This window comes from Grus americana, chromosome 1, assembly GCF_028858705.1.
Source record: "Grus americana isolate bGruAme1 chromosome 1, bGruAme1.mat, whole genome shotgun sequence".
NCBI lineage: Eukaryota > Metazoa > Chordata > Aves > Gruiformes > Gruidae > Grus > Grus americana.
In genome coordinates, this window is record NC_072852.1 from 27,986,146 (window position 1) to 28,002,055 (window position 15,910).

The following is a 15,910-nucleotide window of genomic DNA, read 5'->3' on the forward strand; positions in this document are numbered from 1 at the left end:
ATAGGAAACAAACGGCTTGAGTTTCTCAATGGCAAAGCACCACATATTCTTCAAAATTTATATAAATAATAAATATGAGTAATGTATGGTACTTTGCTGTTAATAAAGTAAGCAAGCAAAAATATATCCTAAAACCAATTAAATGGTATTAGAGTTCTGGGAACTGAGAAAAACAAGTTGTTTCAGGCTCTGTGTCATCAATGGAGTTGCTCAGCTTTGGCGGTGGGAAGGATGCAAGTACTCACTATAGTTATAAAAAGTGTAAAGCTTGAGTAGGAGGAGAGCTAGATGATTTTTAAGGAAAAAGAAAAACAAACCCTAAAACCAGAAAGCATCTGTTTGAATGGATTTTATGTGCCCTGTAATGGATCCTATACACTGCCTTCTGTTCACTCTGTTCAGTGTACATTTATGTTACAGTTGGAGTTTATTCTACTAATCGCTTGTCAGTTCCCCTTCCAGTAATGTAAAGGGGAAAAAGTTCATGCATGTTTTTACTTACATACTTAGGTACAGCATACTTAGAAGAACATTTGCTGTCTTTGATCAAGGGAAGGCATCAGCCCATTTCTGTCTGGTCATGGTGCCAAGGGAGCTCAGCATGAACCTAGACCTGAAGCAGCGTTGTGAAAGGAGGAGACTGGCAAGGCTCAGAGGAGCCTCAGTTGGTAGAAGTTATCTGTGGCTGTGAACAGTGTTGCAAGTTCAGCTTATAATGGCTGGAAGCTGTTTCCAGAGTGTACATTTGGTCTTGGTTTCCATGTATAGCTCACCAGGTAGGTTCCCATTGCCAGGGAAAGCAATGGGACAGGACCTTGAGAAACATCCCCTGGAGGCACACAGTGTGGCGCAGACGGAGGAGTGCTCCTGGAGGGGAACGTTTAGCCTGTGTGGTAGTGGGTTCAGCTCAGCAGCCCAAACCTTCTTCTGGAGGAGTTAGAGCAGGCTTTGACTTTGGTGCTGGCCTGGAACGGCAAACAGCAGCCCCAGGCCAGGGTGGGCTCTGGGGCTGGGAGGGGACAAAGTGCTGGGCCTGATACACCGGGCCTGGATGAAAGTCCACCTTCACAGGCTCTGAAGCCACCCTGCCTTGAAAATAAACCAGCAAGCAACGGCTGGCAGCAGAAATGTCCTTCCCCAGCCCCTCCACGGGGGATGGGGAGGGAGAGGTGACTCCCTCTGTCAGCAGCCCCCGAAGGAAAGAGGCAAAGAGGTGCCCTTCCTTCAAATGCTTCAGCTGGTTTAAGGATCTCACCGATCAGGTGAGCCAAGCCCACTGTAAAAAAAAAAACAACCTTTTTTTAATCTTTTTTTTTTCCCGCCCCATCCATAACCCTTCCTTTCATTCTCCTGCTTCCAAGCCATGGGGGACGGAAGGGAGGAGAGCGGTGCCTGCGTGGGGCCCGGGCAGCCCGGTGGCAGGGGCACTCCCCTCAGTCACCATTGCGCGCCAGCAGCCCGCAGTGGGGTCCCGCTCCCCCTCCTCCGCCTGGCTCTGGGCCGCCTTATGGCGGACGGGGAGGGGGTGGGTGGGGAAACCTGAGCGCCCGCCGGCGGGAGTCGCTCGCCTCGGCCGGCGAAGGGGGCGGCTCGGCTGCGGCAGCCCCGCCTGCGCGGCGCCGCAGGGGTTAAGCGCCCCCGCTCCCGGTGGGCTCGCTGCCGGCGGGGAGGGGGTTAAGCGCCTGGCGGCGGCGACGGCTGCCGCCACTCGGCTCCGCGCCGCTCTCCGCGCCGGAGCCGTTACAGCGGGAAGATGGCGACGGAGGGCGCGAGCGGCGAGCCGGGCTCTGGCGGACGGGAGGACTCCGCGGCCACGGCAGCGGTAACCGGCTTGGCGGGAGACGGGGGTTCGACCCAGCCGGGGCGAGGAGGGCTCCCTGTGGGGATGGGACGAAGCGGCGCTTGGAGACCTGCCTCCCCCGCTCCGTCCCTCCGCCCTCCTTTTCCCCCGGGGCGGGACGGGGCTCGGCTGCGGGACCAGCCGCAACATAGCCCCGTCCCGCCCCGGGGGAGAAGAGAGAGGGCTGCGGAGTCTCCCTTACTGCCGTCTTCCATCTTCTCCCTCAACGGGGGCGGCGGGTTCTCTCCCTCATTGTTCCTTCCCGCTGCCCTGGCGCGGGGTCGGCGTGCGGCGCCCGTGAGGGGGCACGGAGAGGGGGGGTGTCCCTCCCCGGTCTCGCCTCTCTCACACCCACCCCCCTTTTCCCGCCGCTTGCCACAGCGAGGGCGGCTGCGCCCCGTCTTTCCGGGCGGGCTGAGTTGGTGACAGCGGACGGGGCGGTGGGACCTGTCAGACCGGGGCGGGGGGGGAAATGTTGATCTTTAACCCTTTGCCGGGCCCGCAAGGAGCTTGCTTTCTCCTTCCTGCCTCCCGTGTGGCGTTTTCGGCACCGGGGCAGCGTCCTTTCCCCTCCCGTCCCCGCCTCGAGCGCCGGTGTGTGGAGACGTCTCCACTCCCCGGGCCTGCGCCCCGGGGCAGGATCTGGCTCCCCGCTTAAAATATCCCCAAAAGCCGAGCAGAAACCCCCCTCCCGGCGTTTCTTCTCTGCGGGTGGGTGAGGCGCCTGGGGAGGTGGAGGGACGCGGTGTGGTGCCAGCCGGTTAAAACGGTGTCGGGTGGAGCCTGCGCTCCCCTTGGCTCCCCTCACTTCGACCCCCTGGCAGGGGAGCAGGGGTTCACCCCCTCGGGCGGCCTGCTCCTTCGGTGGGTCCCCGGCTCCTCACCCGTGCGGCGGCGGACCCCTCTCAGCCCGGCGGCTCTCCGTCGCCCGGCGCATCCCAGACCTGGCGTGGTCAAACCTGCCTGCGGACTGCCCGGGGTTAATCAGCCCGTGTTAACGGCCTGGTTGACAGCCGTCGTGAGATGGGGGGTGGCCAGGTCCAAAATCAGATTCGTAGCGACATGCAAAGTTTAGGGCAGTAAAACCGCTGTGGTGCACGTTTTGCGTGGGATCGTTTCTGAAGGTGATGGCCCCCGAAGGGAGGGGACACTAGTTTCTGTGAAATTGAGGGTATTGCTGGCATTTTTATTATTATTATTTTGTTTTCTTTCAAACAGGCACTAATTCTTATCTGAAACCCTGTTCCGACTGTGTGCTTAATCTTCCTTGCGTGTTTTAACTTCTGCAGTGTTGTGGAAATTAAGTTTTACTTTAAAAAGTAAACCTTACACAGTGAATATTTATAACATCACTGTCTTAAAAAAATAACATAACCATGACATAAATGACTGTTAAGGTAAGAATTAATAAAAGCACAATATTAAATACTTTTAAAGCCCTAGTTTTGAGTAAAAAAATATTTATACAGAATTCTTTAGTATACTCATATTATTATTAAGCCTTAAGTTTCAGTTTTAAAAATTCAGCCAAGTAGCTCATAATCAAGTAGCACTCCAATGTTGTCCTGTTAGGCAGTGCAGTGTAAGCCACACATGCAATTTGGTGTTCTCACTGTAGAAGGTAGGAGCAATAGCTCTACACTGCACACTGCTTTTAAAATGTATTTTTTTAAACTGAAGAGATGCTAGCAAGTAACCTGTGTGTTGCTCCCTAACAAAAGTAATAGCTATACATAAGCAATAACAAAAGATTTTTTTTAATTATTACTTTTAATTTGCCTTCAGTCATTAAATATGTAATATTCCTTTTCATCTTTTTTTCCTTGCCAATATAAATGTATTGTTGATTTTATTTTATGTCTTGTACAGGAAAGTAAAAAGAACTCCTCTGTGCAATAAAAATATTTTAAAAAATATTTATACTATACTCCAGTGTTCCTTTTGAAGGATTAGTATGAATAGCTTATTTTCTGTCTTTAAACTCAAGGTACAGAATTATGAATTGGATCATTTTCCTTACTTTTAGGATGACAGTAAGCATTCGGGTGACTATCTTATAAGTCATGCTAAACTTCCACTTATAAGGAAATATTGTTTTCACTACAGTTTTAGATATTTTCTTTTTTTTTTTCAGTTCTCAGAATCCTGATTGCACAAATGGTGCAGTAAAAAACTCTATGAACAGTATTTGTAATACTAATAAGTTAACGTATAAATTGTATGGTGTAAGCAGGAGTTGTATAACACAGGACAGTACAGTAGGCTTCCTTGATACTAAATGCTGTTATTGCATCTTGGTACACTGTCAGTAACATCACTGGAAAATAAGACTTTTTTTGCTGCTTTTAGAAGCACTGTAGAAAAGGATTAAAAGTGCCTCCCTCCTTTTTTTACATTCACCGGGGAATTCGACTGAAAAAGCCTAGACTGTTCTATAGTGTTACATTTAGGAGCAAAGCCAGTAATCTTATCATTCTGAGTTTCCTTGGATGGAGCACAGCATTTGGTAAGCCCACCGCTTCTTTCCCACAAAATATTGGTATTTTTATCATGGTAAGGATGACAAGGAAAAATGGCAGGGGAGTGGTTCTGGTCCTTTTTCATACCTGCACAGCTTGATTGCACTGAAGCCAGTGAAATTGTGTTGGTGCAATTTGGACTAGAATTGAGAGAAAACATATGTGTGTATTTTAAAACATGTTTGAATTACTTCCATCTGCATAATGTCTACCAATAATGATTATATAATAGCAAGAAATAATCCAATTTGACAGTCTTTTTGTTGAAACATTGAACATCAGCCTGCTGTGCATAGAGGGCTGGCTTGTCACACATTAGAGCTTCAGTGTAGCTTTAAAAAAGCTTATGAAAAGCCTGTTATATCAAATATGAAGTTTGTTAAAATTATTCAGTAAAATTTCTGGGTTTGATTTTGCTTGACCAGTGATCAAAAGCACAAACATTACTTTTCTCTGAAATACAGTACCTTCTGCTGTCTGTAAAGCTGTATGTAGAGAAGATATTGGTAGAGAGGAATCTTGACTCTTCTAAAATGAGTAGGGATTTTGCTGCTGTTCATCAGTCAAAACGTCATTGAGAATGATGTGTGCATACCCAGAAGGATCAGTCTGGGTTGCTGTGGGTCAAGTAACAGTACAAAAAAGTTACACTACAGAAAAAACTGTCAATATTAAAAAAAAAAAAAAATAAGTGGAGAGAAATTCCATGACACTTTGTGGTGACATTGTGTAGGATTTTATGCTTAGCTTGGTATATTCACTATCTATCGATCTGCAAGAAAGCTTGTAGTAGAACTGTCATTCTGGTCAATATAGTGAAATGCTAAATAATGGTTTGATCAGATCAATTATACAGGCTGATTTAGATCAGCTGGAAAGATTTTCTGAAAAAAAATAAAAAAGGTACCTTTTAGTACCTTTATCTGCAAGTAGCAGAAAGTGAGACCATAACCCTTGAAAAGCAAAGTCTCTTATTAGGGACTACATCCTGGAAAATGGTAACTTGCAAAAGGACTTTGATTAACTACCACTGTCCTCATCTGAATACAAGTTCTCAGTGTAGTGTTAGTGTTCAGAGAAGTTATTTTCATCTAGTCAGATGTGTGATGCTGTTGTGGTGTTCTAACATGTAGGTGAGATGCAGAGACAGCACAGTTCTGTCTGGTTTAGTCCTGCTGCTCCTCTGTGGTGAGAGATTGGTCTTGATCTTCAAACCTCTGTTCTGCCTCTCCTCTCCCTACCCCAAACTACAACATTGCCTTTTCTGTGCCTTCTGCTCCACAACCTGCAGCACAGCCCCTCTTCCCTTCTTGTGAAGGTTCCGGGGAATGAGAAAAGCAAGCTGTTGAATGTAGTCCACTTTGTAAATGTTTCTTTATCTTCCAAATGTGGACTTGTCACACTGTCATTAAAGGTGAAGTGCAGAGGGACAATGCTATGAGCCGGATGTGTGAAAGCAGCATGGAGGTGCAAATCTGTAGGATGCCGTATGTCCTGTTGTTTTCCCAACTGCTTTGACTTCATTTGTAAGCATTGCATTGCCCTCAGAGTTGATACAGCAAGAAAGGAATAGAGATGGAAATTGGGATGGGAAGGAAAGAGCTCAGGAAGATAACAGTGGGCCTCTGAACCCACTCTTACCAAGAAAGGGAGCAATTGATTTACAGTAGCTGTGTAATCCTTGAATATGTAAACAGTAAATTGTCAAGTAGGCTTAGGGAAGAGGTACTGCATCTGTGGTATGTGAGTTAAAGCTTTCTTGAGCGTTGATTTTTGGTTGTATTGTAGCACAGGGTAAGGTGTAAAATTCTGGAAGACTTGAAGATATCTTCAAGAATGTGTACCTGTATCTGGATCTAATCATACACTATTGGCCTTAAAAGTGACTTATCTGAAAGCAAGTTTCTGAATAGAAATTACCTGTTAAATTTAAGAGTTTAAACATGGTTATTTAAGGGTTGTGAGCCTAGATTCATAAAAAAAGACGTAGTTACCTAACTTGCACTGAAATAAAAAATGACTAAGTACCTTTGTGGCTGTTAATAGATGGCAAACATGTTTTAACAGCTATGACAATATCTGGGTATGTGTAAAGGTCAGTGTCTTACTAATTTTGGAGCGGTTGGGGGCTGGGTTTTTTGTTTCCAAAATAAATTTCCCAATTTTGAGGTATATTTATGGTTAATGTTGAAGCTGTTAAAAGTTTTGCAGTTAGCTCAAGCCAAAAAAACCCACAGCAACTCAACAAAACCTCCCCCATACCTTTTAAAGAAAACCTTTGAAAAACCCAGAAAACAAGGGAGCTGTTCTTGGGGAAGAGGAGTGCAGAATAAGCAGGTAACATCATGTGGTGAACAATCCAATACAAGTCAATGACCTAATGGATGGGCATAATTAAATGCATGTACAGTCCCCTCATGATCCCTCAGATAAGATTATATGAAATTTTATGTAAGTCTTGGACACTTACCAGATTATATTCTCTTCAGCAAGAAACTTGGTCTTAGTTGAGGAGCAAGTTCCACAGCATTGCTTTTCCTTGAAAGATATTTTTCTGCCTTCATATTTGTTTCTGTTGCCAAGAACATTCCTATAGGTCACATCTTACTTCTTAAGTTCATCTTGGATGGGGTGGGAAAGGGACATGTATTTTTGAGTCAGATAATTTCTGGAGAAGCGTGAGGTCACAGACTCTTACCCTAGTTTCAGACTAAAGAAGCAGCCTTCCACAGCCAAAACAATAAATTGTGGTTTTCCCTGAAGTATTCATGAATACTGTCTGGATATTATAACCAATTCTTTTAGTACTCTTTCTGTTGCAGAGTTTTCTTTATTAGAAAAGGATTAGGATTCACTTGACCACATACTCATGTTTATGTTGAACTAGGTCTTGAAACTTCCTTTTATAGTTAGTGAAGTAAGTGGTTAGAATGAATAACTTGGTTTAGTTTGTGAGCTTCTCTGTTTTTGAGTGAAGTGACTTAGGCAGCTGACTCTTGGAGGTATGGATGGGGTTCAAGACACTTAAATTTAGGTGTCTGCATGTATGTATAGTGTTTAATATCCTATTACAGTCAGTGAAAATCTGACCAATAGAGTCAGTGGAGCCATGAGCAAATAGTTGTGGCAGCTGATTAGCTGAATAGCTTTCTTGGCTGTTTTGACTCAGCTGATCAGTTCTCCGTTGAAAATAAAGGGACATAGGTACCTAGCTTATATAGCTCACACCCACCTTTAGGTGTTAGTCTTATTTTGAGGGCTTCCTTTAGTGGCCCATATGTGATACTCTGGGGTATCCCAGCTGGCCTTCTGCTACCAGTCCAGGTGGCATGGATGATTTTCTCAAGTCCTGTATCATATCTACCTGTCCCCAAAAGATATCTCTGATACCCTGGACATTTCAAATCACGCTAAATACTTCTATGTACACAACTAAATAGAATTAGTCAAAACAGATCTTTATACTTGGTCAGATGAGTTGTACCTGGGGGGCATACTTGATGTTGTAAAATGTATAAATCAGGGTTGTGTTTCCCTGGTGCAGTTGTTTCATGGGTCTGACAGATGTGAGGCCATCATGATATTAAAAATTTTATTTTTAGAAACTCATCTTGGAAGTCTGCTTTCTGAATCCTCAAGAGGATTCTTGTGTGTATTTAATGGAACTCAATATAAAATATGTAACAAATGTAGATACGTAGCTTTCCCTTCCTTTCTGAAAGGACTTTTTTTTTTTTTACACCTTTTCCCTATGTGTTTTCCTGTACATAATTTTTATACTTCTCGTGCCGCCCCCCCCCCCCCCCCCAGTCTTTCCACTTCAGCCCTCAATTATGCTCCACAGGTTTCTTTCCCAAGTTCTGTGTTATTACCAAGCTCCATCTTTAAAAAGGCTATGTAGCTGCTTTCTGAGCAGGAAAGAGCTTGTTTTCCACAGTCATTTGTGATTAATCCACAGCTAACTTGTTTTTTTGCCTCTGTTCTACTTAGGGAAAGTACAAAACTGGGGCTTTTATACTTCACCTATTCAGACTTTCTGCTGGAGGCAGCAGTTTGTAACAGCTGCTGTGGTAGCACAGTGAAGAGCGCTCTCAGCTCCTGAAGTTGCCAGTACTATCAACTGGGCTAGGTCAGCAAAACCAAACTATTGGCACTGCCAATCCCTCACAAGAATTCTTTTTTTTTTTTTTTTTTTTTTTTTTTGAGGGAGGGTGGTGGGATAAATTTCACCCTAAAGACTTTTACCATCTCTGCTCTAAATAGCTATGCATGTGGGAAAGAGTCCCTTCTGTTCCTGTGCCTCTTGGTGACTTTCCAGTTTCATCCTCTTTCTGTTTTTTCCAAAGACAATGGAGGTGGGAAAATGCCTGTCCAGTTTGGTCACTGCAGTCCTAAGTTATCTTTCTTTTGTTCAGAAGAGTTGCTTTTGTCTTCTTTTTGGCTCGTGGTAGAGCTTATTTTTATCTTTAGCAAGGCAGGTTATCATTTTGCCTGTACTCTTTTTTGTGGTGCGTACACAGGTAGTTGAATGAGTTTTAGCTAATTAGCTGTTTGCTCTATTGTCAGTGCACTTGCAGCCAGGCAACATCCCCCCACCCCACCCCCCTTACAAAACTGATCTGAAAAATAACGTGGAGTTTTAGAGACACAGAGGACTGAAGTTGTAGTCTTTTTCAGGTATTTTATTGTTATAAATCAAATAAACCAGACATTTTAAAATCTGAAAGAGGTAGATAAAAAAGTCCTCTTGTGTTTTGGTTGTGTATGCCAAACGTCACCCTGGGGCAGCACATTCATGTATCTTTCTTATAAAACCAATATAATGGATGGGTCGGTTACATAGTTGTTAAATTGTTGGTTAAATTGTTACAGCTTGGCACTTTACCAGAGGTACTGTAGCTAAACCCCAGATGACACATAAGCCATGAGCTAATATTACAGCCTTTATTTTCTGGAGATCTAAGACATTGCTCCACTGGAAGATGTTAGGAAGATTACTTTTCTAGATATAAACAACAGCTTTCTCTATGATTTAGGCAAATGGTGCTCCATCTGAATAAAAACTTCAAGCAAGCCTGCTACGACTGACATCTTGATCCCCAGAAGAAGGCAGGGAGTCTTTAAGAGGAAGGATAGTTTTATTTCATCATATGCTTTATTTATTCAAATCTTAAAAATATTTTTACAACCATGCTTGAGAATATATTAAATCTTTAAACTATGTATTTTGGTCCAGTTAGGGTAAGCTACACTGTAGCTCTATACATGCTGATTCAGAGATGTGCATGGGGAGAAGGTGTGGGTAGGCAGTTTCTGCCGCAACTGCCATGCACACTCTTACCCTGTGTGAGGGGATTCAGGGTTGCTTATCCATAGTAAGCAAATCAAAGATGTGCTTAAAGTACTGGAAAAAAGTGGTGATTCCAGTTTCGGAATTTGTTGGATAAAGTTATAATAAGAAACTCTCAGTGGACATAAAATTTTTCATAAAAAGACTTGAAAATGATGGCCTTCTCTTTCATCCTAAAATGCTCTTAAATTCTGTATTTCACTTTTTCTGTTGGTGTGTCTTTTCTGGTTGATTTAGGACATCAGTTCTGGCAAATTTTGTTTGTTTTGTGTATGTATGTGAAGACCTGTCTGATAGACTGTGTAACATGAGAGTGTGGGTAATAATAGATTATGCTTTCTGTGCTTAATAAATCAGAAGGCATCAAACAGAAGTAGCTGATGGCAGACTGACAACAAAGATGGTGGTTCTTCATAAAATGTGTAGTTGTGCTGTAGAATGTTGTGGATGCTAAAATTACACACAGGGCAAATTCATAACAGGTATGTCGGCCAAGGACTGTGACACGCAAAATCACAATTTCTCAGAAGGTGCATAAGCTGAAAATTGCTGGAGGCTGGGAGAGTATTTCTGGGAAGTACCATTATGTGTTTGTCTTGCTCTGGTACTGATTTCAAGGCATCCATTATTGGCTGCTTGTGGAGACAGGATGCTCGACTAAGTGCATTTTTAGTCTGATATGCTAGAACTGTTCGTATATGAAATGGTTTTGCTAGTTCTTATTTCAAGTTTTTAAAATGAAAAATATAAAAACTAAGTTGCATATGTTGGCGGTATGTCTATTAACATTTTTTTGTGTTTGTTTATATCTGACTATAAATTACCAGAGAGCACTTTTTTAATTGCTCGTTGTTGCTATGTTTTTGTATGTTCTAGTTCAGGGTGTGTACTTGAGCAAAATTTATGTTATTTGCTTGATCAGATGCTTAGTTAAAAAAGCTCATCACTACATCACATATGTTGAAGAATGCCTCTGGTTTGTTAAGAATGTAAGAGTGTTTTCATTTATGTCTTGTGGAAGACTGCAGAAATGAAAAGTTTCACCTGTGATGAACAATCAGCCTTTTGACAAAGAGCTGCCCCATGTTATACCTCCTGACGAGCTGAATTTACTCACTTGGAAAAAAGAGTAGGATCACATTTCTTTCACTGTACTTTTGTGGATGCTTCTCTTAACTTTGTCCTTGTCTATTAAAAACCTTAGGTGCCTTTTTTGTCAGAGGAGTCAAGCATATTTCAGAAAGGGAAAATAAGGTAGTGGATAAATCACTGAATGGAGACTTAAAAGACTGTTACTGAATATTGTGGTTTATACTACTTGCTTTCTATGTTTTTTGTAAAAAAATATCTCTGCATCGGTTTTCCATCTGAAAAATGGAGACAGTTTTTCTCTATTATAAAGGAAGTTACATGAATAAATCAATTGCTGCCTTTGAACTATTAGATATTATGAAGTGGTTCATAGAAGAAGGAGCATGGATAAGTGGGTCCCTGCTACCTGACCAGATTAAATTTAGTAGTTAGAAGTTCTGAGAGTGAAATCTGCTGCAGCCTATAAGGTAAAATCTAGCCTACTAACACTAGATTACATGAGGAACTGTATACCTTTAGTAACTTTTCACTTTATGCATGTCCATAGAGCGGTGAGCACTGTATAGAATTGTGAAGAGCACTGTGAGAGGCTGTTGCAGCGTATGTTGGGAAAAAAAGCCTTCAGAGAAACCGTTTGTTTTTCTTGATCCATTAGAATGGAGGGGTAAGAGCTAACTTTTGGATTAGAGGAATAGCTGACCCAGGCAGCAAAAAATAGAGGATAACTATTGTTCAGTCTAGAAATATTGGTTAGAGTGGATGGCCCTGTCCCCAAAACAGTTACGCTTAATAGAAATCATTGTTGTTGTTCTGATTAAATGAAGATGCTCAATCCAATGTACATCAAATGCAGATAGCTAAAGTTCTGGCATACAGTTCTCACTAGCCATTTGTGCACCTCTATGTGTTTTAACTACAAAGTAAAAATGGAACACAGAGTGAATGTAATACAGTTATAGCTTTTGGGCAGTTTTGATCTATGGCCTTCTAGCATGAGGGAAGAATACCTGTTTTGCCCTACTTTTGCCTTGACGAAGCAGAAATGGTACTTGCTTTAATTTTTATTGGATTTTTCTGTGATGAAGTTTAGCTCCTGGGTAGCTGAACTCAGCTTTTACGTCCTTTGGGGAAAATAGACAGTATATCTAGATACACAGTTCAGCTAATTTGGCAACTAATTACTTTATACTGAAGATAGCTGAGTGTCTGCATCTCAGGGCTTTGCTAGGAGACACATCTACATCATAGCAAAGACCCTAATATTTCCCTTGCAGTGATGAATAGCATATTGGAAATCAAGCTGGTCGGCTGAATCTAGCACATGGGATAAATACTATTTTCTCTCCCTTAAAATGATTCCTTCTAAATTCACTAAGTGTCTACTTGTGTTAGCATTGTGGATACTGGTGAGCAAGACATTTGTATGAATCTTATCTACTCCCTTTGTGATTTTGTAAATATTAATAACATTCCCCGCATTCCATCTCCAAAATCAAGACTTCCAGCCTTGTCTTTCTTCATATAGTAGTTACTCCTTCTCTCTTCATACTTTTATTTGGCCAATTCTATACCTTTAGATGAGGACTTTATGCAGTACTTGAGATGTGGGTTTACCAGAGTTTTGTATAGTGGCAAAATGAGGATGTTAACCTTGCAAGTGAGGAATTATGTGTCAACTCCCATATGAGATGTCCCTGCCACTTCTCTATCCTTTTTCCAGGTTATAGATGAAGAAGTTGAATAAAGCTGATTCCAGAGGTGCCCCACTGCTTGCCTGTCTCAATCCTGAAAAGTGGTTGTTACCCATAGCGTTTGCTTCCTATCCATGAAGTGTCTTTTCATCCAGTACTGTTGGATAGGAGTTTCTGTAATAATTATTTGATATAGAATTTTGTCCAAAAATTCTCAAAAATCCAAATATATTCATGTCCAGTGGATTCCCTTTACCAACGTGTCTATTGACATTGTTACAGAACTGTAGCAGTTCATGAGGTGGATTTAGTTTTACAGAAACCATACTGATATTCCCAGCATATAGTGTTTATGCATGTGCTCAGCAATCTTATTTGTCAGTATAAACTCGTTCTCCTGAGTTGCTAGGGGTGGAAGTCAGACTCATACTGATCTAGGCAACTGTGGAGCAAGAAGATGTTGTTGCTATGAACTGTTGTTTGTCGGTGCCTCTTAAACCTGAACTGGACCCTCTGTCCAAACAAATAGGACTGCAAATGAAGCATACAGATAAGATTTCCTATCTTTTCACAAGTTGTGCTTCAAAAATTCACACTCAGCCCAGTATACTGTGATGACTTGGTGGTTGTTTGCAAGTGAGGCATGGGTTACGCTGGATTAGGTGTGCTGTGGTTTAGGTTTTTCACCCTCTCTTGCCTTCATCTCTGATGTGCTGTTTCAGGTCTGCTTAATTGTCTCTGTGAGGCTGCATATGGGAACTGTTAATCAGAATTTCTTTACCATTTCACCCTTATCATTCACAAGTTTTGCAGGATTGATTCCTTGCAACAGTACAGGATTTGAAACAGTGTCATACTGGAGGGCTTTTAATTTCTTCACTTTAAACAAAAAGCATCAGACTATTTGCTATTAATTTCAACTTCAAATACTACAAATAAAGCCACCTTAACTTTTGACAGTTGTAGATGTTTGAGGAATTCATAATTAAGATGCTGATATGTCTATGTTTCAGATCTACAATAACTATTGCAGTCAGTTAGTTAGTGTGTTCATCAGTGTTTTGTTTCTTACAGAAAAGAGAGTTTGATGTGGATAATTTGAGCAAGCCAGAACTGCGAATGCTTTTGAGTATAATGGAAGGAGAACTAGAAGCACGAGACCTTGTAATTGAAGCCTTGCGGGTAAGTTACTGGGTTGTTGTGGTTTGCTTTCTTTTTTTTAATTCTCTTTTGCCACTTCCTTTATACTGTGCATACAATGTTATTAGTGGAAGAGTAAATTGTGATTTTTAAAGTTTTAGGCTGCCTAAATCTCAGTAATCACAAACTTTAACTGTTGCCATTCACTAATTCTATGTAATTTTGCTATAAAACACCAACAAAATTTCAGAGAAATAAGTGAGAAAACTGCAAAATTACTTCCTCTTTAAATTCTTTAATATTGTAAAGTCTGTTATTTGTGAAAGGAAGGAATAACTTCAAAGGAAAATTCAGTCCATTAGACATTTGTTCTAATGGTCTATATAATTTTGCATCTAGTCTATTCAATGCTTTCATTTTCTGTGAGATGGAAGGAGGGACAAAATTGGATGGTCAAATCCACTTAGGGAAAGTTTTTGTGGTGGTTTTTTGTTTCACCTTTTAATTTAAAATAAAAGGTGAAATATGGGATATATACTCTTAACAGCACTCACAAGTACTTGATTAGATTTTGCTTTGCTAGGCAGATACGAAGATTGGTTTTCTGCTTCAGAAGGTTGCAGTCTGAAAGGCAACCTAGAAATTTGACTGGAAATGTACAAACAAAACTGTATTTTAATCAAAAGATTATAAATTTTTATGACTGTAATGACATTAAAATTGATCCAGAACAGAATAAAATCTAACAGAGCTGCCAAACAGACTGCAGGTTTAGGGGGCAAAACAGTCTTACATGGTTTGAAAATATTTATAGCTTCATAGCTGGATAGAGGGAAATTATGCCCTTTAAGGTCTCTTAAAGCAAAACCTCAGTGTAACAAAATATATCTAATACTAGTTTTTAGTAGTATGCATAATGATTATCGAATAGTGTGGGAACATTTTCCACTTGTAATGTCACAGTAACAATTGTAAATGCATTTTTATTCAATTTTAATTTGTTTTGTGATGGCTTCATATTGCTTGATGCAAATGGAGCTTTAAAGTAGCTGTCATTGATGTACCTGCATTAATAACTGAAGACTTTATAGGTATAGACCTGTCTTATAAAATACAATTTTCATTTTGTAATGACAATAAGACACTGGAAGCAATATGTTTCTGGGGGTTTATTGCACTTCAGAATTATTTGAAGTTTGGCCTTCAGGTATTTGCGTATGTTGAAATGTGCTGCTTTTTCATCTAGCTGTTTTACAGTTTCACATCTCATTTGCCTGGCCTAGGACCTTTTATTTTCCCTGACTGCCAGTTAAGGTTTTGTAAAAGGGGAAACAATGTGCACGCCACATCCAGAATCTCCTTTTTTTTACTCTTCTAACTTTGGAATTTCATGATAATAAACATTAAACATTCAGGATACTTCAGTCCCAGGAGAGAAAAAGTCTACATCAGATTCTCATGCACCTGCTGAAATGGATAGTATGTACACAGTAGTTTTTGATGACGAATATAGATCAATATAAAAAACAGCTCAATTTCAAATAAGGTATATAAATGTTGAAAATTGGTTTTGGTGTTGTGGGGTTTGTTTTTTTTTTTCTTCTCCTGCATCTCAATTTCCAGTTCCTGTATTTTGTAGTAAAATCTTCTAAACAAAATCCATGCGGACTCCTCCAGGCAACTTCTCTGGTTAGCTATACTAGTACTGGAAAACTTCAAAGTTATACCTGCTGAAGAAACTGTAGCCTGGTATCTTAGAATACAATACTTTTGGATTTTCTGGCTTCTTAAATGGGAAGCCACAAGTCAGCAGTATTAGCAGCTGGAGTCTCCAAGCAGTGCACAAAATAAGCTACTAGATAGCCAAATATAGGTTTTTTTATAGAAGTGAATAACAAGAGAATTCCATTGGAATTGTGTCAGATTTGGTATTTTGATTTGTTTCAACAAATCGGCATGTATAGTTTGTGTATCCTTAAAGCAAGAAGGAAATGGTTTTCATATAAGTGAAAAGACTTCGTAGGTTTCAAGAGCTGATCAAGCTCTGTTGCAAAATTAGGGAAGTTTGTGAGTGTGTGTTTGGGGAGTTTGTTGTTTTTAATCGTACTAGTACTGCAAGGCTGTTTCAAAGCCTAATTTCTCTGATATGTCAAAGCCTGATCATTTCCAGCCCTATACCACATAATATGTGTGTTGTCTTTTCCTATTAAGTGATCTTCCTGTCAGTTTTTAGTCACTGTGGTATACACATTTATTAAGCAGTTTTATATGTTCTTGG

At 41.0% G+C, this 15,910-nt stretch overlaps 1 protein-coding gene across 5 annotated transcripts in view; it reads left to right on the plus strand.

Annotated features, from left to right (window-relative positions):
• Positions 1–1,583: 1,583 nt before the first annotated feature.
• CTTNBP2 (cortactin binding protein 2) overlaps positions 1,584–15,910 on the plus strand; it is a 91,896-nt gene continuing 77,569 nt past the window's right edge. For 3 of the 5 annotated variants that reach the window (XR_008579705.1, XM_054846120.1, XM_054846163.1), the window contains exons 1-2: positions 1,584–1,822; positions 13,567–13,674. Coding sequence is in view for 4 of the 5 variants with exons in the window: in XM_054846120.1 (XP_054702095.1) it covers positions 1,754–1,822; positions 13,567–13,674 (177 nt within the window). In the remaining variant the exon portion in view is untranslated. Of the gene's footprint in view, positions 1,823–3,115; positions 3,238–10,797; positions 10,839–13,566; positions 13,675–15,910 lie in introns of those variants that run through there. The other 2 variants (XM_054846128.1, XM_054846138.1) reach the window with 2 other exon arrangements.